Source organism: Alternaria infectoria, assembly GCF_024043175.1.
Source record: "Alternaria infectoria strain BMP 0036 chromosome Unknown scaffold_9, whole genome shotgun sequence".
NCBI classification, from domain to species: domain Eukaryota; kingdom Fungi; phylum Ascomycota; class Dothideomycetes; order Pleosporales; family Pleosporaceae; genus Alternaria; species Alternaria infectoria.
In genome coordinates, this window is record NW_026250698.1 from 1,446,254 (window position 1) to 1,472,281 (window position 26,028).

General features: G+C 53.8%; 9 protein-coding genes across 9 annotated transcripts; 3 read left to right on the plus strand and 6 right to left on the minus strand.

Moving 5' to 3' along the window:
* Positions 1-1,319: 1,319 nt before the first annotated feature.
* J4E92_006424 (uncharacterized protein) lies at positions 1,320-1,869 on the plus strand (the record flags this gene model as incomplete). The annotated part of the gene is made up of 3 exons (XM_051497792.1): positions 1,320-1,337; positions 1,489-1,572; positions 1,651-1,869. 3 exons carry the CDS (start codon positions 1,320-1,322, stop codon positions 1,867-1,869), a joined length of 321 nt encoding a protein of 106 aa, XP_051352439.1.
* An 887-nt stretch (positions 1,870-2,756) lies between these two features.
* J4E92_006425 (uncharacterized protein) lies at positions 2,757-4,106 on the plus strand (the record flags this gene model as incomplete). The annotated part of the gene is made up of 1 exon (XM_051497793.1): positions 2,757-4,106. One exon carries the CDS (start codon positions 2,757-2,759, stop codon positions 4,104-4,106), a length of 1,350 nt encoding a protein of 449 aa, XP_051352440.1.
* A 1,323-nt stretch (positions 4,107-5,429) lies between these two features.
* J4E92_006426 (uncharacterized protein) lies at positions 5,430-7,268 on the minus strand (the record flags this gene model as incomplete). Its single annotated transcript, XM_051497794.1, has 1 exon — positions 5,430-7,268. The coding sequence occupies one exon, from the start codon at positions 7,266-7,268 to the stop codon at positions 5,430-5,432; it is 1,839 nt and encodes a 612-aa protein (XP_051352441.1).
* A 1,544-nt stretch (positions 7,269-8,812) lies between these two features.
* Positions 8,813-9,880, minus strand: J4E92_006427 (uncharacterized protein; the record flags this gene model as incomplete). Its single annotated transcript, XM_051497795.1, has 1 exon — positions 8,813-9,880. The coding sequence occupies one exon, from the start codon at positions 9,878-9,880 to the stop codon at positions 8,813-8,815; it is 1,068 nt and encodes a 355-aa protein (XP_051352442.1).
* Positions 9,881-10,367: 487 nt separating this feature from the next.
* On the minus strand, positions 10,368-11,445 carry J4E92_006428 (uncharacterized protein; the record flags this gene model as incomplete). Its single annotated transcript, XM_051497796.1, has 4 exons — positions 10,368-10,497; positions 10,549-10,979; positions 11,028-11,205; positions 11,276-11,445. 4 exons carry the CDS (start codon positions 11,443-11,445, stop codon positions 10,368-10,370), a joined length of 909 nt encoding a protein of 302 aa, XP_051352443.1.
* A 1,308-nt stretch (positions 11,446-12,753) lies between these two features.
* Positions 12,754-14,306, minus strand: RVB2 (RuvB-like protein 2; the record flags this gene model as incomplete). The annotated part of the gene is made up of 4 exons (XM_051497797.1): positions 12,754-12,846; positions 12,896-13,756; positions 13,805-14,251; positions 14,298-14,306. 4 exons carry the CDS (start codon positions 14,304-14,306, stop codon positions 12,754-12,756), a joined length of 1,410 nt encoding a protein of 469 aa, XP_051352444.1.
* A 1,372-nt stretch (positions 14,307-15,678) lies between these two features.
* Positions 15,679-19,650, plus strand: J4E92_006430 (uncharacterized protein; the record flags this gene model as incomplete). The annotated part of the gene is made up of 1 exon (XM_051497798.1): positions 15,679-19,650. One exon carries the CDS (start codon positions 15,679-15,681, stop codon positions 19,648-19,650), a length of 3,972 nt encoding a protein of 1,323 aa, XP_051352445.1.
* A 1,535-nt stretch (positions 19,651-21,185) lies between these two features.
* J4E92_006431 (uncharacterized protein) lies at positions 21,186-23,562 on the minus strand (the record flags this gene model as incomplete). Its single annotated transcript, XM_051497799.1, has 3 exons — positions 21,186-21,801; positions 21,860-22,972; positions 23,018-23,562. 3 exons carry the CDS (start codon positions 23,560-23,562, stop codon positions 21,186-21,188), a joined length of 2,274 nt encoding a protein of 757 aa, XP_051352446.1.
* Positions 23,563-24,707: 1,145 nt separating this feature from the next.
* Positions 24,708-25,959, minus strand: J4E92_006432 (uncharacterized protein; the record flags this gene model as incomplete). Its single annotated transcript, XM_051497800.1, has 4 exons — positions 24,708-25,165; positions 25,213-25,519; positions 25,567-25,766; positions 25,818-25,959. 4 exons carry the CDS (start codon positions 25,957-25,959, stop codon positions 24,708-24,710), a joined length of 1,107 nt encoding a protein of 368 aa, XP_051352447.1.
* Between the last annotated feature and the right edge of the window lie 69 nt (positions 25,960-26,028).

Sequence of the window (26,028 nt, forward strand, 5' to 3'; positions counted from 1 at the left end):
GAATGATCGCAAGATGTGCCATTTTGGGATACAGTGTTATCCAGGCCCCAAAGAACGCGCGTAGGTGGGTAGATGCGCGTGCATCGGCGTTTCTTTCACGTAGATCAGGCGGGCCGCGTGGGTCCGCTCCCCAGACTCCTGCTACCGGCCCGTCGAAGGATTGCATGCCGCGAAATCCCGCATCCTATGTTCTGACGTATAGCGCATATCGGTCTAGTACGTGTTGTCGCACGTAGTATTGTTGGGGTGCTTTGATGTCTTGTAGATGTCGAAATGGAAGAAGGCATGTTGCTTCAACGACCAGGGATATTGTATCAAGTCAAAGCAAGAAGATGACGAGCCAAGTTGCTCAGGCGTCTACACACTTGCATACAACCTTAGTTTGCGGGACGAACGTGGAAGTACGATCTTGGTGGTGGAGAGACCGAAGTTACTCCAGCGAATTGATCTTGGTAGGTGGCCTAAGGCAAGCGACACCACTGTATCAGCGGGTGGAAGTTTCCTGCCCGTCTCTGATGCGCAGCGGTGAGTATTAAAGACTTGCCCTGTGTCATCGTCGGATCTTGGCTGGCGTCGCCATAAGTGGGTTCGTTGTTGGCGATCGTAATCATAAAAGAGTGGTGAGAGTGTCTAGGTCGGGCTTGGTACATCATCAGGGCTCCGGTTCTCCTTGGCTTTGCTGATCGTGGTATGTGTACATGGGTGTAACGAATACCGGTGGTCTAAGGCCTGCCATCGCCAAGCGTTTAAACGTTCGTTGTTCATCAATATCGCATGCGCGGGGGAAGTGTTACCCAAGGATGACGAACAATGATGCCTATAGCACCTCATCCATCGATAGACAGCCTTTTAGCATGGAGTGCAGCGCCGGTTACTGAGGAGAAAACACTGGAATTAGAAATTATACTCACGGATGCGATACCGTCTCGAACGTTAGCGTGCCATGCATAGTCCCACCAAAGCAGGACCAAGATACATTCTGCTCATTGACGTTACTGGTCAAGGGCCATATGGCTGCCAGCAGCCCGCGTACTCTTGAGAGACTTGCCTTGTTGGTCCTCGGCGTATAACGATTCGTCGATCTGCGTATGCCAACCATCATTTCGCCTCGGTCACTGGGTGCCTAAAGACATTTGCAGTGACCTGCCGCGCTCAGAATGTGGTGACGTTTAGGCTTCCGAGGTTTAGCCACTCCAACCTGGCATAACAACCCCGAATAGAAAGCCCACTGTTGGGCGCCTGAAGACGTTGATCGGAAGCCTCGCTCTTGTGCTGTGAATGCGTCTTGGAATGTCGGAGCTGTGCTTTTCCAGCATAGCATGTCGAGACTGAATGAGGTATAAGTATCAGGCTGTTGCTCCTTCGAGAGCTCATCATCCAACACGATCCTCAACCCTCAAGCAGCTCACTCCCACTTCAACCTCAAACACTCCAACAGTGTGTCTTGTCGATCTCTTGCTTTTGCTTCCAGCTGACCGTTCCTCCCAGAACTTCAAGATGCAGTTCACTCTTGCCTCCGTTATTGCCATTGCTGTCGCTCTCACTCCCACGGTCAGCGCCTTCTCCGTTAGCGTAAGTCATATCCCGATGTGAGCCTCAACGAGGCGATCCTCATCATGAATACCAGCTGACTTGTATCTCTCACTCCAGAACTGCGAGACCGGCCAGTACAAGAACTTCGGAGAAGGTGGTAACAACAAGTGTCAGGGTTTCAACACTGGCAAGAGTGTTGCATTCGACAGCAACAAGGGCCTGTCTCTCCGCGTCTTCGCTTCGACCAACTGCCAGGCAGGTGACGAGATTCTCATCACCGAGCAGAACAAGTGCCAGGAGGTTCCTTTCACCGGACTATCTGTGCTGGCGGAGTAAGGGCGATCGCATACATCTTGGCAAGCAACAAACGCTTTGAGCATTTCGGGGAGCGAAGGAACTTGGAGGCGATGCTATCCAACATAGCGTAGCCGTCCACCGTGTATCTTAGACACCTGCACTCGTCACGTACCATAAAATCGTTAAAATGTCGATATTGAAAGGTGTCATGGTCTATCAGTGATTCGCGTGTTGAAGATGTTTATCATCTGGTGCTCTTTGGAGAGGGCGAGTCGGCCGGTTGGCGGACCCCTTCATCGGTGTAGCGGGAACAACGTCGCCGATTTGAGGAACGCGTTAGAAACCTTTGGAAGTAGTATCAGCAATCGATGGGTCGTGGCGCCCGCTGAACGCGTGGTGTTGGTGTCGGATGGGATCGTGCTCCGACGATGGCGTTCCTGACAGCTCACCGACACGTGATAGCACGCAACCGCAACATCGTCGGTCCGATTCGTCCGGTTCCTGAACGATTTGTAACGCGAGAATGACGCCACGCAATCCGCTGCTCCAGCGCGACATTTCAACCCCACAATCCTCTTTTCCACCATATAGCCTAACGCGATCTTCTGGCATCCCGCAAGAGGCGCGTCTAGATCACGGTGCTTTGCCTACATCTGCCGAGGTGTCGCAGCCGGGCCCTAGCCTATAGCGTACCTCTATGACGTGGCTATGGATCAATCTCGGACGAGTCCGTCATTGTTTGGCGACATACTCGTGGAAAAGCTTAGAAATGCAAAACTGATGAAGCACTAACGAGACACTTATAGACCGCCATTGATCGCACGCCAAGTTCGCATCTCACTCACAACACACAACCTCCAAACATCAGTCTTATTATACTATACTTTTGTCTTTTCTGTTAGATACCCATTCACATTTCCGCAAACATGGCACCAAGAAGATATGAAGCCGAGAAGAAGGACCCTGCGCCTTTGGCAAAGCCTCTCGACTTTGCTTTCTCCAAGAAGACTGCCCAGAACCGATTCCTCAAGGGTGCTATGACCGAGCGTCTATCATCATGGGATGCTCAGAACCTCGAAGCTCGTGGTGTTCCTTCCAAGAACCTCGTCAACGTCTACCGACGATGGGGCGAGGGCGAGTTCGGCGTCATCCTGACTGGCAACATCATGATTGAATACGACCACCTCGAGGCTGCTGGCAACCCCATCATTCCCCGTGGCTCAAAGTACGAGGGCGAGCGATTTGAGATGTTCAAGGAGCTTGCGACACAGTCAAAGAAGCACGGCTCTTTGATCGTCGGACAGGTCAGCCACCCAGGTCGCCAGGTCACCGAGAGCATCCAAAAGAACCCCATCTCCGCATCCGACGTACAATTAGAGGGCAACGTCATGGGTATGACCTTCGCCAAGCCACGCGCCGCTACCGACGAGGATATCAAGAACGTCATCGAGGGCTTCGCCCACGCAGCTGAGTACCTTGAGAAGGCCGGTTACGACGGTATCCAGCTTCACGGAGCCCACGGCTACCTGCTCGCACAATTCCTTGCCCCAAGCACCAACAAGCGCACCGACAAGTACGGTGGGTCTCTCGAGAACCGCGCACGTATCATCACCGAGATCGGTCAGGAAGTACGCAAGCGCACCTCTTCCAACTTCGTCCTTGGCATCAAGCTCAACTCCGTTGAGTTCCAAGACAAGGGTTTCGGCACCGAAGAGGCTGCCACTCTCTGCAAGTTGCTTGAGGACAACAGCTTCGACTTTGTTGAGCTCTCCGGTGGTACCTACGAGCAGCTTGCTTTCGGTCACAAGCGCGAGTCCACCAAGAAGCGTGAGGCTTTCTTCCTCGATTTCGCCGAGAAGATTACACCTTCGCTCTCCAAGACCAGGACCTACGTCACTGGTGGCTTCAAGAGCGCCGCCGCCATGGTCGACGCCCTCAACACCGTCGACGGTGTTGGTCTCGCTCGTCCGGTCACCCAGGAGCCCGAGCTTCCTCGCCAGATCATCAACGGCGAGGTTCACGCCGCGATCAACCAATTGACCGACGACAACGATTTCGGCATCACCAACGTTGCAGCAGGAACACAGATTAGGCAGCTGGGCAAGGACCAGCAGCCTATCGACCTCAGCGACGAGAAGAACTTCGAGGCCTTCCAGAAGGACATGGGTACCTGGGCTCAGGGCTTCTCCGACGACAAGACCGGAAGCAAGTACGGTTACGTCGACATTGAGAGCGCCAAGGCCATTCCCTACGGCACCGCTGCCCCTGCTTCGTAGATATTTCGCATCAATTAGACGTGTACATAGACGGAACGAATAGGAACGAATTCCACGATTGAATGCATCGAATCAATATCTTCATACACAGCCTTGTCCCTCCTCCGGTGTAGCAGGTCTATCATAAAACTCGTCCTCACTAATCTCCCTAATAACCTCAATCCTCCACCTCTGCGTCTTAGCCCCCTCATCCTTGTGCCTCAACACCACCTGCCTCCTATTTTCCCCACCAACATCCATAACCTTCAGCACGCCACTCGCTTCATTCCCAATCCACCATGTTCCATCGCCCCACTCGCCAATCCTCCAGTCTAGCGCATGCGGCGTGTCGTCTGCCCGCCTCAACACCGCTTTCGTCGTGTCGTCTGCGTAGACATCGAGGAGTCGGTTTGGGCCCAGCCACCATGTACGGAGCCGGTAGGAGTTGGGGGTTGAGGGTGAGGGTATGAAGGCCCAGTACTGGCCGGAGTAGTAGCCTTCGCGGGTCAATTTGAGGAGCCCGGTGCTGTTTTGGGTGCCGTGGTCGTTGACGATGTCGAGGGTGGGGTTGGAGGGGTTGGAAGTGTTTGTTATGCGGTGGAATTGGGAGTGGGAGAGGGGGGTTTGTGGGTTGGTCATTTGGGGTGGTTGCGCTGGTTGTCGGGAAGTGCTGAAGGATGATTGAAACTCTGAAGCTGTGTTGGTGATACTATTATGTGCGTTAAGCAGTGAGATTCTTATACTTGTACCCTCACGAAGGATTCATCTCTTGTTGAGGAAGTGTTCCACTTCAGCGTGGCCGGTCAACAGCCGTCCCATGTGGCGTACAGCACGAGACTGTCAAAACGGGTAGCAGGTCGACCTATCATCACCGCGAAAGTCTGGAAGATTGAGTTTCGGTTGTAGGCCTGAATTGATGGTTTAGGTAGTGATGAATGAAACCTGGGCAATACGCCGATCACTTGACCAGCTGACAGTCAGCCACCATGCAGGGCCGTTGCTAGCGACCCTATTACGACCATGTAGATGTTTTGTTGGGATATGCACAAACTTTGGCAAGTCACAATCAGAAATTGTTGAGGATGAAATGATCGAAAAAGAAGAGGAAACGAAGATGAGGATGGTTTGAGAAGGGCTGATGACGTCACATCGTCATTTGGGGGCATAATGGCAATTTTGATCACGACAACTTGGTCCTCTCCAACCAGCATAATGATGCATTAGCATGCCAGAAAATGACTGTGAGAGAGCAACAAGCGGCAATCAAGACATGAATTAAAGTAGGAGTATGCAAATATCGACCAGCACCTCCTCGACACCCTAAACAGAGTTCCGCACTAATGCTCACTTCTTCGCACCCTTCAACTTTGCAATTCTTTCACTCCTCCGCGTCCCGGTTGTTGGTGGAGCCTTTTGCTTCGCAGGTGTCTTCGCAGGTGTCTTCGCCGCCTTCTTCGTAGTCTTCTCGGGTGGGCTTGGAGCCGCCGACCTTCGCGATTGGCCTTTGGTCGTTGCCTGAGGTGATAGCCTTGATCTCGGCGAAGAGGATTGAGTCGCAGCAGCAGGTAATGGGTTATCGTGGCGGACCGCTGGTGAGGCGGCTACAATAGGTTCTGCTGACTTAGAATATCTGGTTGGGTCTTCGAAGTGCACCAGGTCGTCATCATCTTCACCTTCTGGGTCGGTGAAAATGGGCTCGGATGGTTCTTCCCTTCGACTGGACTTGGGAAGCATTTCCTGTCCTCTCGCCTCCGCTCCTTCGGCGGGTTGCTCTAGTTCATCTCCACGAAGCCGTTCGCCAATCTCTGGTACATGCTTTCTACCATGCCGACGCTCGTTCCTCTCGTTCTGAAGCTGTTTGTTAAGCTTGCGTGTCTCCGCAACGCGATACTGTCTGGTGCCTTCCGCAGGGCTCACATGTGGAGACATGCCCTCTTGTATGGGGGAAAGATATTGCCCTGGAACTTCACCCTGGGTCTTCATAGCGATCGCACTGGGCGGCTGGCGTAACGGAATATTATTGCGCGGCTTTACGGCGTTCTTCTGGGCATCTGGAGCGCGTGCCTTCTCGCGACGCTCACGAATGTCGTTGCTGGTGATGCGCGGTCGAGGTGATTCTTGCACTGGCGAGGTGCCGTCGCTAGAAGCAGGAGAAGTAAAAGGGTCATGACTCTCCTGATCCAGGTCAGGTCTACTCGTACGCGCAGTCTTCGGCCGTGGCGTGTCGACTTGTACATCTATAGAGCCTTGGGCACGGCGCGGTGTAGGATTCGATGGACGAAGGATCGGCTGTTCGTCTTCGCCAGAAGACACATCTTCACTAGAAAGGTCTATGGGGCCCAGGCGTTGTGGCGAAGGCGTATCGTCGCTGCTGTAAGGACCGCCTCGACCACGACGAGGCGTCGGATTCGACGGCCGCGCCAGCGGTGAAGAGGAGTAACTGTTCAAAAAGTCTAGACTGGATGGACTTCCGCGACTCCCTCTACTCTGTTCCGATGACGGTATCCTGAAGTCCGAGAAGTTGAGATCGATATCGGGAGCTGTGGGCGAGGGCCGCTCTCGTACAGGGCTTGAGTGTGATGCTGTCGGATTGTAGCCTAGCATATACATTTCTAGCTCGTCATCTTGTTGTGTTTCTTCCTCATGAATCAGACTTCCCTCCGGTTGACCTGTGGAAGATGGAGACTGAACTGTGATCTCAGGCACGTCTCCTGCCGCCGCATCGTCTACCCTCCTTCTTACTCTCCTTTCAGCCTCTCTTTCTCTCTCAAATCCTTCGTAATCATCCAAAAGCTTACGCTTAGTCATCCTAAAGGTAGTTTCACTCTCTGACAGAGTCAAATAAGTGCCGATCATCCGATCGACCTCACGGGCAATCTCCTTATAAAGATCCTCTGGCATCTCCTCCATCCGTTCTTCTAGGTCAGGCATGATCTGGAGAGTACGAACAACATGGTACACAGCCAGCCGGATCCTTTTGCGGTTGCATTTATTATGTTGGAAGAACCAGCATAAGCCCGTTGCTGCAGCTGCAGCTCCTGCGATAGCCAGCAAGATGTCTCCGTATTGCTGAAGAAACGATGGGAGCGTGGTTTCGCCAAAGAGATATTGTGTTAGTGTCTTTGCGACCACATATGGCGGAGGTGTTGGACGAGGCATGTGAGCCTGTCCAGGTAGCAACATAGTCGTAGTGTCTGTAATTATCGTGGACTTAGGCAATCGCGCGGTGCGCAAGGTCTGTGACGCTAAAGTGTAGTATCGCCTTCCAGCTGCCATTTGGACTACTTTCACTTTGAAGGTGGGAGCAAACAGTGAAGTTGGATAGACTACGCCGGTCCCATTTCGTTGTTTAGAAAGGAAAGGCTCTTCGAACAAGAAGGCTCTCGGTCTTTGTATGAGCGACGAAGATGTACCCGCGGCGTCGTTGTCCAAGTTGAAAAGACAATGAACAAAGGACGTAAAGATTCGAACAGTGTCGAAAGACCGCGTGCATTCGATACGGATGGCGATGCTGAGTTTCTATATGGCCAAACTAGCGGTTCAGTCGAAGCGGCCAGTTTGAGCATATAGAAGCTCAATCTCGCCATCCGCACCGAACACACGCGTTAGCGATGGCGGCGTGAAGTGCGTCGTAGTTGCGTGCGAACAAAAAGACCCACTAGACACATCTGCTAACAACACCAACGCTATGCGAAAGTCAGCCCACCAACGACTGGAAGATGTTCGGCTTCATCTTCTGGGGTAGTTGAGCCTCAGTACCGCGGTCGGTAGATTGCGAAAGCGTTGACGGTCAGTCTGCGGGATGTCAGCCGTGGATCGTCACCAGATCAGACGATGTGCCTTACCCGTCTTTTGTCCTCTCATCCCCCGAGATCTCCATCCCTTCTTATTGTTCGTTCTCCTGCTCTCTTTCATCTCCATCTCCCCGTCCTCCTCTTACTCCATTATCCTAAAACCCCTTAACCCTCCCCACCCCCGTCAGCGGAACCCCAACACCCCTCTCCCTGCCACCCTGCCCCCTCCCTTGACTCGACGGTCCCCCCAACCCTATATCGCGCCCATATCCCGAGCCACCGCCATAAAGCTCGCGACTATCCCAGTCTCTTCCTTTAAACGGCCTCGCATGACCGGATTGTTTAAGCCATTTCGCAAGCAAGACACCGACGGTTGCCCAGGCCGCGGCGATGAGGAGGGCGAAGATGACGAAGTACATCGTGTGAGGAGTAGACGGCGACCGGAATGAGGACCTCGGGATGATTGGTGTCTTGGTATCGATGGCGAGGCGGCGATCAGGTAGACGGGCACGTGGTAGTTTAGGCTGGACGGTTGGACCAAAGGTAGGAGAAAGCTTCAGGATCAAAGCATACCTATATGTTGTCAAGAGAAGGGATAGTGGGATGACAACGCAGAAGCGGAGGTCATCGGCTGCACCTACTGGCGGCAGCGCTAAAAGTTGGGGTAAAGATGGGGTAAACAAAGCTTGTAACTTCCTCCTATCCGAACGCATGGATCGACATTACGGTCTTCCTGGGTGCGCCATTGGCCGATAAAGGAAAACACCAAGTAAAGAGCGAAATCAAGAACGCGGATCCCACATGCAAGAATGTGACAAATGTGACATGAAAGGCGGCATGAGAATACGTGCGGCTTCTTCAGTTTCTACAACTCCGTTATGCGCTATCGAACGGGGGTATACGCGCATCATTCAAAACACCACACTCTTGCAATCAAGTTGACCTCTCACTATTCCCCCCAGTCCCTTCCTCCGCCTTCTTCTCCACCTCCTTCGTCTTCTTAAACCTTTCCTCCGCAGCCTTAGCCAGCACCTCCCTCCTACTCAACCCACCCGTCGCACCACTACTATTCCCACTGCTCCCACCCACCTTCCCCTCCCCACCACCAGCACTCCCCAGCGTAAACTCGCCCCCAGTCCACCCCCCATGATCATGCACCTCCTCCGCCCCCTCATCCCCTGGATTATAAAACTCATCGTTCCCCACACTCCTCCCGCCACTCTTCCAATCATCCCTCGCAACTTCCCGTTCAATCTGCTTGCACAAGTTCCAGAAGTTGCGGTCGTGAGGGCCCCAGACGTTATGCGCCAGCTCATGGCACAGCGTGTTCCTTATCGTCTTGTAATCGCGATACCCGTCGTAGGCATCTGTGCGGAGCCGTAACTCGATGACCTCGCCTTGGTTGCGGTTGAGGCCCAGTGTCCGACTCTCCATTGTAGTATGCATGGCTGGATCCATCTCCGTGAGCAGCGGCACGCTGAATTTATGTGTGCGCATTGCTGCTTTGATCCCCGCGTCGTCTCGAAGCCGTTGAAGGAACCGTAACGAACGGTCTGGGTTCGGTAGATACGGCAGCGGCCGTAGTGTATGGAACGTGTATTGCGCCTCCTCTTGTATCTTCTTGTAATCGCGGTTGCGCGCTGGCAGGGCGGCTTTGATGGGACCGGGGCGCCGGGGCGCAGAGGCGGCAGATATGGTGTTGTTGAGGGAGGAGACGGCTTCGGTTGTGCTGCCCATGAGGGTTATTTTCTTGCCGACGAGCTCGGTCAGTGGTAAAGAGGCGTTCTTGAAGGGTGGCTTCTGGAGTCCGATCTTCCCGCCTACGAGGAACTTTTGGTTGGACGGCGGTATTGACAAGTCGTTTGCGACGCGTTCGGAGAGATCGGAGATTGTGGCATCTTGGGCGAAGGATAATGCGATTGCTTTGCCGTGGTGGGTGAGTGTTATTTCGACATCGGAGCTGGAGGGCGGAGGCGCAGATGTGGTGTCGGCTTCTGTCATCGTGAAAGCACTGTAAGTGGTGGCGAGAGGATGTTTAGGCGGTGGGAGGGTTGGATGTTGTCTAGGCGCGATCTAGTATACGGAGTAAGTGATGAGGTTAGTAGTGATTAAGATATATAGCTTCGCAGCATGTGGCCGAGCTCTAGCCATGCGTTGTTTCGGTGACGTTCTGCAAGGCTTCCACGAGATGACGGGGTCGCCATCGGAATTTGTCATCACTAAACTCCGATGCTCAGCCATGCTGTTGACTATTCACCACCATCGCCATCGGGCCGTTGAGCACACTCGCAGATCTTGGATTCTTGGTAACCAGGGAGCCTCACTCGCTTGTTCCCGTGCTCACTGATCAATAATCGTTACATCTGCTACTTAAATTCAACGTCGCCGGGTATCAATAAAGCGTGTACTAGAAACATACGCTGGCAATGCCTGGGCTATAACCCAGTATAAGCCATCGACACCACCTGCATTACGGCCAACTGGAATACTAATCCAGTTTTGACTCTTCCTCCACCTTCTTCTTGTCCTCTTCTTCTTTCTTCTTGCGCTCTTCTTCTTCCTTCTTCAGCGTTTCCTCATTCTTTACCCATTCTTTGACATCAGGATCCCATCGGTGTCTACGCATCGTTAGTTATGACTTGTCCATGCATGAAAGTGACTCTGCTTACCCATGGAAGTTCGTCTCTATCAGGGCCTTCTCCTTGTACTCGTCCACAAGTATCTTGTCGTAGTTGTACGGCACCTTCGCCGGGACGCCCTCGAACATGGTCTCCCGCATGGGATACAGCTCCGATGTGTCGTACCGGTGGTAGTTCTTGCAAACCCACTGCCCCGGGTTCTTGTCTGGATGTGTCTCGCTCAATCCGGTGATGTCGATGAACAGGCCGTTGCGCAGGTCGATCCATCGCGCATCAATAATGTTCATGCCATCGCCACGCTCGCGCTCCCAGATCCACGGGTTGACATCGAGAAGGTATTCGCGCTGGACGGCGCCGTCGTAGGAAGTGTAGTGGTATCGAGTCTGGTTGTGTACCGCGCCGAGGTGTTGGAGTGTGCTGTCGGACACCTGAGTGTCGAGATCGAAGTCCCATGGAAGACGCTGCAGAGGCGTTAGCACGCATCGCAAACATTTGGAGGCAAGACTCACCTTTCCATTCCACCACCAACCGAGCAATGTCCCGTGTGCTATCCAGGTGTCGAGTTCGTTTTCGCGGAAAAAGTTCAGGTAAGCGCGGACCATGTGTGATTGCGTATCCGTTCGCTCCTCGTCGGAGACGATGCCCTTGAAAAAGCGCTTGTCATAGTGGCCGAGCGTAATACTGCCTCTGGAGGTGTGTCAGCGAACATGCTACAGGCTGCAATGACATCGCGAGTTGCAAGGCTATGATGACTTACCCGGGCTCATGAAAGTACTTGGTATCAGGCTTCTTCTTACCTTTCCTGCTTTCAATACGATCGGCCAAGTTGTCTCCTCCTTGATGTCGGTTGAGTGGCGTCGGTGTGGCTAGTGAAGAGGCGAAGAGTGTCGCGGTTGCAAAGGCGGCAGCGCATTTCAGTAACCGCATGGCTGAGGCGAGGACTCCACTTCAGGCTTCCAATCCAAATAGGTATACCGTCTCAAAGACAACGAGACGAAAGGGCGCCAACAGTAACGAACACTTGCCGTATGTATGATGTTATTATGATCGTCCAAAACTCCAAGGTAGAACCGAGCAAAGGTAAGCGCAGCGTTTCGGGAAGGTGATCGCGTGCTCAAAGTTCAGCGATCGACAGCCGTGGGGCAGGGAAGGCGCGTATAACGTCAGGGAAGAAGAAGCAACCGCAGGCGGGACAGAGAAGATAAGAGAAGCGCAATGGGGGCCAACCATGGGGTCACAGCGTGCGGGAGGGGAGTCAAAAGGCTTCATGACGCGCACGCGACAGGTTGCCAACCTGAGCCTGTGCCTGGTGCCGCCCACTTGCTCCTCCACAGTAGCCTTGTGCTACGTAAACTCATTCGCGCTCCCATTCCCCTTGCTGGTTACAGGTGTGCCGCTTTTCCGGGGTATCATGGGTATCTGGCGAGCTTGACAGGCGTCGTCGTCCAGTGACACGCGGCGTTGCGTGGTTAAGCTTTCCAAGATTTGGCTTTGGGCGGGTTTCGGATGGCGGCTGCAGTTTGCCGGCCGTTGTCGCCGTTGGTATGGCGTGGCGGCGGCAGCTGTGGCTGGTGAGTCTGCGCCGAACAAATTACATGGCCTGACGTCTCCATTTCGCGAAGATCCTTCGTCACGGTCCTCCATGACAACTGAAGTCGTCGTGCAGGACCTACGTATGCCAATAATGAAGTCGCATGCGCAGTTACTGAAAGCGGCAAAGCATTTTTCGCTAGGCGCATTCACGCAGGTGGCCTCGTCAGCATATGCGCTTTAAATACGATTGTACGAATCCTGCGCGAACTACCTGCAGACATGGGTAAACATAGTTCCCTAGGCTCGTACATTGTTCCACCAACGCGTACATGTTTGACGCCACAGTTTCGTGGGCGCGTACAATCTCCCCAGGTGCGAGGATACATGGTCCGGAAGTACGGTTCGCCAATCTGCTTCCCTCGAAATGCAAGGCTGCGGTACGATGTAAATTGAGATGACACACGGACCATCCTGTATGACTATAATAGCAGACTGTGCCGCTCGGACTAGGCTATTGTTATACGTACATCGTCATACTCACAGTCACCTGCAATATGGTTGAGCACACGATGACAGACTATGCACGCATGTGTAGTACTACATTTCCAGACTTTTCGCTATGCCTACAGCAACTCGCTGACCCTTGAGCAAACGCTGGACCCATTCGAACCTTTGTACGCCGTGAGATTGTATAACATCCGTCTATGAGACGTCCATCGCTTCCGCGCCGTTGGGGATCGCAAAGGAGACGGCGCCCGCATCGCCGATCAAACGCTGTTCCGAGTCGGAGACGAACTATTCGTGGTATTAGCAAGGTTTGATAGGTCGTAGTATGAGAACTGACCTTGACACTTCTTGTGGGGTCGTAGAAGAGCGCAAAGCTTCGCTGCACGTCTTCGATGGTGACCTCTGGCCCGTTCCTCTTCTTGCGTATCAGGTCGGACGTCGTGATGAGGTTGCTCGCGTATCGCAATCCGGTCTCCTGCCCAATCTTTGTGAGCAGCGCCAAAGCATCCGGAGACACATCGACCTCCTCCTCTTGCGCTCGTATCGAAATGATCTGCTGCATCTCCTCCGCGTTGTATGCGTGGGTGCTGACAATGACCACACGATCTAAGAAGTCGAGTGGCAGTCCGTGTGGTGACCTGTAGTCTGTTCCCCGTATCTGTGTGTTTCCTCTGTTGCTAGCCATGATGACAATCGGTGCCAGCTCGTCCTCTAGCGCGCGGTTGACAAACGAGAAGCATTCAATGTCGAGCATGTGGACCTCGTCGATGAAAAGCACACCCGGCACGATAGTCGCCTTGCCCTCCTCTTTCCACTCTGCGACCTTGGTGTTGATCTGGTCTCGCACCTCGCTGCGGATCTCGCCTGTGTCACCAGAGAAGAGCGCTAGGAAGCCCTGGGTCCTCGAGTTGATCACATCAATCTCGTGCAAGCTGACCGTGTGTACCACCTCGCGCCGTTGTTGCAGCTCGCCTTCGGGACATTGTACGAATTTGGTGTCGATGCCCATTGCGTCGTAGTCTCGGGAGCGCGTGTACGAGCGGCCGAGCTTGGTGATTTTGCCCGAGGCCTTGTCGATGGAGATGATATCGCCGGCCATGACCTTTTCCTTGGTCATGGCGTCGATCATCTTGGTGCCCATATCGTAGACGGTCTCCATGTCGGTCGTCTTGATGGTGAGTTTACCCTGCTTGTTGCTCTAATCACAGTCAGTATCGCTCCGTTGCGCAGCCGACCTCGTACTCACGCCTGTGACGCTGCGGTCAATCTGTATCTCGACCACCTCGCCCTCAATGACCTCGCTCTCCTCTGTTATCCTCACGCCAATCGACTTTCGGAAGGCCTGTGTGAGCGCCTCGGTCTTGGACATCTCCAGCGAGAAGATCTCGGACGAGGCGAGCATGGTGAAGGGCACGTCGGGGCCCAGCGACTGCGCCATTCCCATTGCGATCGCCGTCTTTCCTGTGCTGGGCGGGCCTGCAATCAGGACTGCGCGACCGGCAATCTTGCCATCTCGTGCCATCTTCAGTATCACAGCTGCCGCCTTACGTGCCTTTTCCTGGCCGACGAGGCCCTGCGACGACACCTTGGGCTCGAGCGTGTCATCATCGACGCCGAGACCGCGAATGTGAGAATGCGCCGCGATGAGATTGAGGCCGCGGAGCTCCTTGCTCTCGGCGATGGTGGTGATGGGCTACGCATTGTCAGTCAGGTGACTCCAGATCACGCTCTTCACTTACCATGGCCATGATGATGTGCGGTGTGGTAATTTAGGCGGTGGTATGCGACAGCGACATTTCGCGGACGCGCAGAGGAAGCTCCAGTTAAGACGCACGGGCCCGCTTATCGGCCGTTTGCTATTTAGTTCCATTGGGCGCGTCGACGCGACTGCCCCCTCGACCCTTGGAACGACCGCCTCCCCGACCTATCACTTGCCAGCTGGCCGTAATCCCCAAGGCAGCTAGCAAATTCCCTGCGCACTATTTAAACTCTCCAATTTTCGTTCTTTGTCCTGTTTCTCCTTTTCCTCAGTCCATCGCGCTGCTCCTGCCCTCAATCTCATTGGTTGCGTGCAGTAGCGGCTCCCGCGCTCGACCCTCTCACCTCACCTCGTACACCGCGAGATGTCTGGCCGACCCCAAGTCCCCAGCATCTCAACAAGTGTTGGCAATCGCGCCTTCACTGACAGGTATGTTGTCCCCCGCCCCTCACTCCCATCCGTCTACGCAGTCTTGCCACTGCCCCTCACACCTGCGGTCCGTCAATCTAGCTCAGAAGACAAAAAGCAAGCACTTGAGCTGGCTACATTCATTACCCCACCAAGAGTGCACTCCGCATAGCGCGTTGAAATCACAGACATCAGGCTCTCGCCGTCTTATCTCTTGCGCTTGCTATGAGACACGCTACGATGAAGCTCGCGTTCTCTCAGTTGCACTCAAAATACCAAGATAGTCCTGGAGGCATTTGTTACTCCTGTCTTAAAGCTGCAACACTCACTGTCTCTAACTCCAGGACATATTCTGGTATTCGGAGGACAATGTAGCAACACGAACTTCATCGTAGGGGGACCGTGCAGAGGCACCTTCACCTGCCAAGACCCCAGTCCGGTGTAGTGTATATACTAACACATGGTATAGTCCACGTACTCAAACCCCAACTGCATACTCGCCCGCGCTCAGCGATTCAATGAGCTCGCGCGTCTGGAAACGTCCGCTGGAGCCTCAAGCCCGTGGCGAGAGCCCTCCAGACAAGCGAAGTCGTCCGCCAGACTCGCGGTCGGCGTTACAAGATAGGGTCAGATATAATTCCCTCCCTCCAATAATGTTTGCTGACATAGAATAGTACGCCAACTCAGCAGTCTCCAGGATCCCGAGCCCTCCAGCATCTAGAAAGAACTCTTTTGCTGGATTAATCAATGTACCTACCGGCCCGAGACTAGCTTCTGACTACCGCAGGCCGCGTCAGAATGTGCGAGTTCTTTCACCCAGTAGTTTAAGCAGTGGAGCATCGACGCCTACGCATCATGCCCCTCCTGCACCTTCGATGCTGCCAACACCAGATCCAAGTGTCCTTCACCAACAGGATGTGACTAGTGCCCCCACGAGCAATACCCCCTTCACCATGCACTCTTTACGCAAGCTGAAAGATAGGAAGAGAGCTCTTGCGCAGCAGACTACCATCACTGTCAGCACGTCTGTTGACGTTAAGCTCAAGACTCAGGCATTGGACATTGCGAACCTTAAGAAGGAGCGTGATGATATCAAGAGGGAGCTACTTGAACTTAACAAGACGCGAGAGGAGGAGCATAATGGTCTCACGAACCGGCTGGTGCAGGTGGAGGGATTGTCTACACGCGTTGATAGCCTCACGAACAAAACAGAGACCCTCAACATTGTCAACGCAGCCGCCAAGCCTTTAGCAACACGATTAGAAGCACTAGAGCTTTCGGCTGCCGAACTTCCAAGCTTACGGCAGGAGTTGCAGGACCTGAAAACTGTGCCAGAACGCCTAGCTGCAGTAGAGAGCAAGCGAACTAATCATCAAGCGGGACCAGAGCCGAACGGTTCTGAAAACCTAGGGAACTTGCAGCTGAAGCCGCTATCCGACAGGCTCGATGGGCTTAGAACTACCTCTTCACAGCAGGCGAATCTTATTACGGAGCTGAAGATGGCGACAGCACTACAGAAGACTGAGATTGAAAGTCTGAAGACGTGGAAAAACGCGCAGCCTACACCACTATCCGAACACACTGTCAGAGAGCTTATCACGGCCGAGACCAGAGCAACAGCCAAGAACCTAAACGACAAAATCAAGGATGTGAACACCCGGCTTTCCGAACGCATTACCAACCACCAGGACTTGATTTCCGCCTTCCAGACTTTCAAAGAGACCGTTGAGAGTAAGAACCTCTCTGAACAACTCAACGCTTTGAGCGACAAGATCAAAGAAGTTGAGGGAAACGGCGACAGGACGTACGCCAAGGCCAACCGTTTGCAGAAGCAGATAGAGGACCTAGAAGACGAGTTCAACCCAGACAGTGTCGACAGACTGAAGGAATTGGGAGAGAAGGTAGAGAAGCTCAGAAGCAGAGTGGATAAATACCGTGATGCGCTCGGCGAAGACAGAGAGGAAGTCGAGATTGTGCGAGAGGGCCTGAAGGACCTCCGGGAAGAATCAAGGGGCCTGAAGGAAAAGACAAAGAGTACACAAAAGGATCTCAGCGGCCTCCAACGAGAATTCGACGATCTTGAGAAAGACATCCTGAAGTACATTGGACCTATCAAGGGGGACTACGAGAAGACAAACTTTACCCTGTCGCAAAGGATCGCGAACCTGCAGGGCACTGTAACCCAAGCCGAGTTGGGACGGCTCCCTGCTCGCCTCAGTGAGCTGGATAAATCTGCACGTCTGTCAGAGAAGCTTCTGGGTCGCGTCGATGAACTGGAAAAAGCTCCACGGGGTCCTCACTTTAAGAAGGTCGGGACAACTGTTGCGACTTATTCTCCTGCTCCAATCACCCCACCTGTGACCAATGCAGACACCGAGGTCTCAAATCTCAAGAAATCGCTGCAAGAGCTTCGCAAAGTTGTGGAAGGCACCGGTGGCTTGACGACCCAGGCTCAGGCAATCTTCGAGCGACTGAACAACATGGAAGCCACTCTGGCCAGCGCTCGCCCGCTCGACAGCGTCGAACAGAGTGTGGAGACAACGGACACGACCATGGACAAGGCCTCAGTCAAGACGCTGGAAAAGGCGGCGGAAAAGAAAGTCAAAGCTCTGATAACGAGCGAGCGCAAGGCTATCGACAGGGATGTCGAGGAAGTGAACACCCGCCTCTCTCAAGAGATTCGGGATCTTCGCAAACTGACGGAAACTCGTATGGAAGCGATGCAAGCTCTCCGCAATCGATCGCGTGAACCCGATTTCGCGGCGTCGTCAGCTGATGCGAGAACAGCGCCATCCGAGATGAGCGATCTCAACACCATCACAGAGGATATTGAAACGCTGTTCGAGAAACTCGAGACTGCAAATGCCACTATCTCGGCTGTACAGGAGGTCGCCCCCACCCTCTTCAACGAACAATTCGACCCACTCAAGCGCAAGGTTGAAGAGCAGCTCAGTACCGTCACTGCTACAATGGAAACCCATGCCCGCAATCTATCAGCTTTGATGGAACAAGTATCGAAGTCGCCTACACAACAGAATGGCTTCGGCCAAGCCCAACAAGCTCAGCTCAATACCATGTTGGCAGAAGTAACGTCATTGAGGACGGACTTTGCGACTCTGCGATCGTCTCTGTCGACCAAGGCCGACTCTGCATCGGTGGAGAAAGACCTGGATACTTTCGGCTTCGCGATGCGCAATATAGAGAGCCGATACGAGAACATCAGCACCGACACCATGTATCAGGGCATGGTCCGCTGGTTTACCGAAATGTACCCCGGTCTGCCACGACTCCAGGAAGACATCCACCAAATGCAGAGATGGATACAGGGTCGCGCGAACCTTCTCGACCGCCTAGACCAGGACTCTACTCAACTGCATAATCTTGTGAACATCGCTCCGCACTTGCACGAAATTGCCAACATGAGTCCGCAGTTAAAACAAGTGGCCACTGATGCTGCGCAACTCCAGTCGGCTATTCAGGCTCATGGCGAGATGTCGAGTGCGTTGACCAAAATTGACCAAGCTAGCTTTGATGCCACCCTGGCAATCTCCAAGGCTGAGGAGGCAATGCGTGCAGCTAGTAAGGCCGAGCAAGCCAGCTCTGATGCACAAACTGCGAGCGACAAGGCCGATCAAGCCAGCTCTGATGCAAGAACCGCGAACGACAAGGCTGAGGAGGCCATAAGGGCAGCTAGCAAGGCCGAGCAAGCCAGTTCTGATGCAAGAACCGCGAACGACAAGGCTGAGGAGGTCATGCATGCAGCTAGCAAGGCCGAGCAAGCCAGCTCTAACGCAAAAGCCGCGAGCGACAAGGCCGAGCAAGCCAGCTCTGATGCAAAATCCGCGAGTGACAGGGCCGACCAGATCGAGCAACAGCTTAATGAGCAGATCAAGACGATCGAAAACATCAAGGGCTCAGTGTCTGGATTACAAATTTCTTTGCGGAATCTGCACTCGGCCACATCTCCCTTCGTCAAAGCGGAGGCTCTTGACGCCCTGCAGGCAACTGTCAAGACACTGCAGACCCAAATAGGTCAAGAAAAGCAAGAACGCTTGACCAGCACAGGAGAGCTTCGCACTGCCATCGACGCTGAACGTACCACACGCGTTGACGAGCAGTCTAAGACCAGAAAGTCCATCCAAGACCTGAGGCAAGCGACCGATGTTGGCAAGATCAGGAAGTCTATTCAAGACCTGAAGCAAGCAATGGATGTGGACAGGGCCACTTTCGCAAAAGCTGACGTAGTGACTGCATTGGAGGGTACACTGCGAGCCTTCCAATCCGAGATCAGCGACACTCAAACGGCAAACTCCGAGGCCATTCAAAACCTGCGTTCAGCATTCGACACAGATTGCAGCAAGCGCGACACCGCGGAGGGCAACCTCCAAAAGTCCATCAAGGAGCTGGCTCAGACGCCTGCCCGAGCGCCTACCCCAGACAATGTCCCCTTCGATAACTTCAAGCGTGTAGTGGTGGGCAAGCTTGCCTCTGAGAAGAAAGCACGTACAGAATTCGAGGAGAACTTGAAATCATCTTTCGGCATGGTTGAGGGCAAGATCACAGCTCTACGGCAGGATACAGCGAAGTACAACAACGAGGTGAAACGAGTCTCAAGTGACCATGACACCGCAAAGCAAGGGATCTATGACCAGCTCGGCGACATCAACACGGCGGCCGCCGAGTTGCGAGAAGCTTACGACAACACGGTCAAGACATACATTGAGCCTAACAGCGAGTTCTTCGGCTTGATCGGTACAGCCTTCGTGGTCCTCTCGCAACTCCAACAAGTCGTTGAGAGCCTCAATCAGAACCTCCCAGTCGCTCCGTTGAGACTGGAATGGGACTACTATCTCCCCAGCCATGGCCAGCCCTCAACCAATGGCGAACCCAGCAACTCCAAAGGAAAGGGCAAGAGCAAGCAGTAAGCTACCGCGCCTCTGCCCAGTCAACGTACACAAAGTCCGACAACATTCTTTTTCCTGGGCCCTGTCCCCTTGTCAACCCTTTTACTACTGTGTTACCACCCCCGGCCCGAACAAAAAGTGCGCATCGACCTGGCGTTTTTTACCGGCGGATACTGTGAGCATTTTCATGCATGATACCCCCCTATAGCCTGTGGCGGCTCATTTCTTTGTGTCTACTCATTGCGTATTTGCGAGTTTGATGAAGTGTGTTCTTTTACCTTCTCATTCTGAGCGGTGCCCAGATACTACTGTGTTTATGTATGTAAGTCCCATTGAAGTTGGGCGTTTCGATTGTGTAAAAGTCCTAGCTGTCTAGGCATTTTGGTGGATATGGGGGTTTCATGTTAGGTCGTGAACCTGATCGGATGTGTGGAAGGTGTGGATGATGGAGAGCGGTGGACGTGGATGTGGAAAAGGACGGATTTGGCGTTTGTAGTGGTAATGCGAGTGTACGATAAAATGCGGAATGGTTTCGAGACTGTTATGCCGATGCTACGATTAAACTTGTTTTGCTGTATACTATACTCTAGCCCGAGGGCGTACATCTGTCATGTCGCATTTTGTGTTAGGGGGAAGTGTGCAGTATGTCTAAACCAAGTCGTTGAGAAAAGGTGGCCTTCTTATACTTTATACGTGGTGCTGTGCCCCAGGACCGTCCCTTGTGGCGCTTTCTATCCAATGGACTGACCCCCTTCTCATCCCTTCCAATATTTAACAGGCGGATCCAGTCATCGTGTATATCGTGTGTATTGCGGGCGTCGTGAGTGGCTCATCGTTTATGGGTCATCGCGGTACCATCATCGGATGTGATGGGACCAGATTTCGTCGAACTGACTGACCTCCAGCTATAAGTACCAGAGGTCATGGTTCGCGAAGACACACCCAAGGTACTATCAACCAGACCATAGTTCCACTTCGTGGGAAAAGGATAGCCTTCATGTTTCAATATTGAGGTTAGAACGGGCTGGAATAGATGCAGTAGTAGTATAAGTACCAGAGCGTTGATCTGCTACAAACATCCTTCAGACTCCCTATCTCCTCAAAGGCCCTCGTTCTACAAACCAATGCAGCCTTACCCCATCGCACATTGAGAAACTAAGATATCGTAACCTTATCGATTTTGGCTTCATGAATTCATACAATACAGTACGAATGATACTTTTTCCTCATCGCATCCCGCACCCTAACCCCCTTTCGTATAGTCAACGCCAATAACACGCAACAGCCCAGCACCCCCCATTATGTATACAGAATCCCAATCCAGTAACAAGAAGGAAGAAGAAGGGAGAGGAACCAAAAAGGTCCAGTCCAACCTCATGGGGTATCAGAATTTGCTTTCAAATCAACCAAATGAAAAGCCACCCGCTAATGTAGACAAATCAATGATAAACGCCAACAAGAAATGGGATGTGGATGGGAAGCAGACACAGAGCCTCAAGCAACATCTTTTCCGCAGTCGCCCATTCCACACACATGTCAACCCAACTCTTCTTTCTTTACTCAGGCCTCTCAAGATTAACCCTCAACCCATACTTCAGCCCCTCAATCTCGCAATACTCAGCCAAGAACCTCAGTCCAAACCGCACCGCCTGGATAGGCGTGGTATCGGCGCCCAGCGGCAAAAAGTACGGTCCTGACATCTTGGCGCCGCTGAGCTTCTCCGGTTCGCGGGCTAGTCTCGCATTCGACTCCCTCGCTGCATACGTTTTCTTGTATAACGACTGTAAATCCTCAATCGGCAGCGCGATACGCGCGTCTTGGTAGTGGCGATGCATTTTAATCGTGTGATCAGAAAGAAGCGCAAAGTTCTCCGCGAGCGAGTTATGCTGGCGGGACGCTTCAGCCGTATTACCGCCACTATGACCCATGCCATCTTGCGGCGAGTCGTGCGACTTTGGGTTGTTGCAGCGCTGGGAGACGTGTGTGCAGATTGCGGCGGCGATTACGGAGCTGAGGTAAGAGCGGAGGCCGTCGAGGTGTTGGAGGTCTTTTGTGCTGCGCGAGTAGGAGAGGCAGAGGGGGAGGAGCGTTTTCCACGTTTGTTCTACTTCGCCGGGGCGGCCGCGCATGTGGAGGGAGAGGTCTTGGGCGAAGTAGGCGGCCATGTAGGCGCTGGGTGGGGATTAGTGGGGTTCGTAATGTACAGTTGAGTGCTGGGTCGTGAACTTACAGAATACACTCAAGGTTAGTAACTGCGGCCCTCTTTTCGTCCTGTTTTGAAATCTTGCCGCTGGTGAGGATCTTGGTGGCTTCGTGCTTAAGGGCTCTACCCATTTGATTCCATCTCGCCGACGTGTGGCCTAGCAGCGAGATATCCGCCTGCTTCTTGTTGTTAAGAGGAGCAGATGTAGGTTTCGCGCCAGCTGGGGTTGCGCCAGACCGACCGGGCGTTGCGTCGTTACTCTCGGAAGACTGGGTTCGTAACATGTTGACCGACTTAAGATCCTTCTTAGGGGTTGCGTACTGCGTCTGGCTGTTTTGGAGAGGGGTAATGGGCCGGTCTTGGGTTGAGCCTGCTCTGGGTCGCTTAGTAGGCGGTACCGCCAATGTCGTCTCCTCTTCCGCGCGCGGCCGCTTCTCTGCAACTTTTGATGGCGTTGTAGTTTGTCGTGCAGCGACCTTGGGAATTGCCTTCTTCTTAATGACAGGCGGATCCGTGACCTTGGGCTGCGTGTCTGGCATATGAGTCGCCTTGGAGGTATCGTTGCGCTCCTTCTTCTCGGCATTCGCTCGCTTGGATGGTAGGCGGAGAATCTGGCCAACGACAGGCGCCTTGGTCTTTGAGAATTTCAGCTTAACTACCATACTAGAATCTGTTTGTTCGGCTTGACTGACTGGTTCGGGGTTGGGCGATTTGCCGTTGCCGTTGATGGAAACTGAGCGCGCTCGGTTCTCTGACTTTGGTGTACCGTTGGACTGTTGAGATCCGCTGGGTGGCACAGCAAGTGTCTGACTCTTGCGATCTGAAGATGACACAGATGCGTCGGAATCTGTGCGCTTCCGCTGTACTTCCATTCTGTCGAGCTCGGCCTGTATGTTTGATGGGAGGGTGGGGGATAAAATGTTCGGAAGGCCGTATGGGTTCCCCATTGGTTCGTGTACTGGCGATAGCAGCGGAGGTAGGCCGTGTGGTGTTGAGTTGGAAGGGTCCGACTTTTCGATCTTGCCCTTGGAACTGGTTGTCTCGCTCTTCGTTGTGGAAGGGGCTCGCGGCCGATTTGAAGAAGGGGCGCCTCTGTCGGCTTTCCGGATGGGATGCTCGTCGCGCGTAGTACCAGAGGATCTGCTACTGTCAGTAATTGAACAAAATACAGAGCGGCGTACCCACAACTTCGGCGACTTGGGCTCGGTCTTTTGGGACGGCGCAGACAGTTTCTCAGACTTGCTGGCCCCATTCGCCTGTTTCTTGTCCGGCGCAGAACTGGGCGAGCTGATCTTGACGCTGGGAGTGTTGGGACCGTTCGCTTGCTTGACCTTGAAGGCTGAGAGGTTGGGCTTCTTCTTCGCTGGCTGGCCATTCGCGGCCTGTGAGCGTGGTGGTTCGGGCTCGGGCTCGTCGTCTTCCCCCGCCTGCAGCTCGAAGCAATCCTGGCACGGCTCCCGATAGAGATATGTCCTGTACTGCAGGTGCTCCTCCTCCGACTTGAACAGCCTTCCCAGTTTCCAGGCGTTGGCTTGTTGTTGTGAGTAGTACCGGTAGGGATGTAAGGATGGCGTGGAAAGTATATATGGTGTGCGCGGGACCGCCGTCTTTATTCGCTTGAAGATGCTGTCGAGGGCGTCGAGCTCGCCTTGGTCGTCGTCGGAGAGCTGCTTGCGCTTGAGGGATCGCGTCGTATCCACGATGGGCTCAGGTTGGTCTGGGCCCGACATGGCGTGTTACCTCAGGGTCTCGGGCGTGCAGTCGGTCGCGTATAGCAGCGGTGTCGCGGGCCGACGGCGGTAGGTGCAGTGGAACGACGTGTGGAGGTGGAGGAGCATTAGGTGAGGCGCTCGAGCGGGGATGGGGTGGTGGCAGCGCCGTGGACGCGGTGTGAGGGCGGAATCGAGTCGGGACGCGCGTGGACAATAGCAGGGCGACAATCGCTTTCTCTTCACATGTCGTCAGTACAATAAACCCACGTGAGCGCGCATGTGGATCGCGCGGGCTCTCCTCTCTCACTCACCCAGACTGCTGGCGCTGCTACCTCTGGTCGCTCGGGCGGGAATGGGACATCGCTCGCGCGCCGTGTCTATGATAGCGCAGCGACTCGGTGCGTGAGGCCAGAAAAACGGCAATCTCGTGTTTGCGACAGCGCTGCGGTCAAGGGCGACATGTCGAGGTGGACATGGCTTGGCGGGAGGCTTCTCCCGCGCGCTTCAGCCCTGGCTGCCGCCGGAGAGGCCTGCATCGTCCATTGGCTGCTCTTTGCTCCGAAGGCACCACATCACTGGAATACCCACATCGCCTTGACTACAATCTAGCTTGGGCAGCATTCTTCCATCGCATTCATCACGCGGGAACTCGAGTCTTATTCACTTGAAGCGTAGTTTTGTTTCCACGCGGCTGCTCGGGACGTCCCTGTTATTCAGTGGTCCCGAATGATCGGCAAGGATGACATCAACGCCATCCGACTCCACGCATCCATGTGTGCATCGCATCACATATATGACCACCGGGCTGCTGTCGGGACAACCTACAAAGGGTCCAGCCATGTCTTACTTCTCACGGTCATGACAGATTTCACGTCGCGCATTTTGTCAAGATTAGTACTATTGATGTTTGGACTAAGGAGGTTGCAGATCCCGTTTCACACCATCACCTGCACCACCGGCAGAAGGAAGCACGTGTCGGCGATAATTCCAAAGTCTGATTCCCGAACCAAATGTACTTCATGGCATTAATTAGAGTTTCTCCATGCAGGTCGTCTCCCGAAGTCTCGCCAAAAGGAACACGGGAACCACGCTGCGGCTTTCGAGGAGTTTGGTAGAGATGGTTTCACCCAAACTAATGCAGTGAAACACAGTCAGCCTCTGTCCTACAGCTCTTCGTCGTCCGTCTCGTCATCCTCGTCGTCGTCCGCTGCTGTTGCTGCAGCTGAAGGGGGCTGTTTCGGTACATTGTCACTTCGCGTTGCTCTCTTCTGGAAGGGAAGTGTTCGAGGTGGTGGTGCACCCTTGCTTGCCGTGGCTTCACTTTTGGAACTCTGTGCAACAGAACTTGCTCTCAGTGTCTCGGATGACCTGCCTCTGGGTTGTGGTGCAGGTTCATCCTCCTCGTCTGTTTCGTTGTCGGACTGCTCTGGGGTCATGGGTTCGGGCATTTCGTCGTCGTCCTGCTCTTCGACCTTGGCCTGATCGATCTCCATCTGGTCGCTGTCTGCATCTGGAGTTGCCTCTGGCTCTGCTGCTTGTGCTGGAGCTTTACGCTTCGACGTTCGCGATGCGCCTGGTTTGCGAGTCTTGGTGTCTGCTCGGGTCGACTGTACGGCCGCCGCTAGATATTGTCAATATAAGACTACGTCACAACGACGTCTTACTAACCTGTGGGCTTGTCGACTTTTGCGCCAGCCAGCAGACGACTCTGGTCCCGGATCTTCCGCTTCTTCTCGTTTAGCAATTGCATGAACTGCTGGAGCATGGCCGTCTCGGTGTCATTTTTAGTTTTGATGAAGTCATCCAGTTGCGCATTGAGTTTGGCGAGGGTGTGCTGCTCGCTCTTGACTTGATCTTTCAAGTTGACCACCTGCTGCAACGTTTTGGCGTGCGCCATGGCTGATGCCTGCGCCCACTCAAACGGGTTGAACTCAAACTCATCGTCTTCTGGAAGGACAATCTCACCCAACGTGACCTACACACATCAGACAAATTTATCTTGGAGCGCACAATGCTGCCCACCTTGATGTTCCCAACGTCCTGGCGAAAAGAAAGTTCTAGGTTCTTGTTTTTCAGCGTGTAGACCATGCGAACACCGTCCAAGATGTCGGTCTGGCCGATTTCGGGCTGTTGCTGGAGCAGAAAATGAGACACGACGGCGGCCCACTCGTCGTCGCTGCCCTTGAATTTGTGCTTGAGACTGGCGAGATTGCGGTGCGTGACTGGGGCGCGTCAGATGGCGAAACACAGACGTGCTGTGGATGCTGTCTTACTCGAAGCCACATATGGGGTTTCGCCCTCGCAGCCCACCAATCTGACATCCAGAGGGTGACTGCCCTGCTGCAGCACTTCGATGACGACGGTCTCGCCGCGGCCATCCGCAGGCTCGACTGGCAAAATATAGCGGCTCGACATCGCGCGATGGTGTGCACAAGCTAGGCGGGACTGCGGGAGGGAGCCCAGGTGGGAAGGTTTGTGATGGTG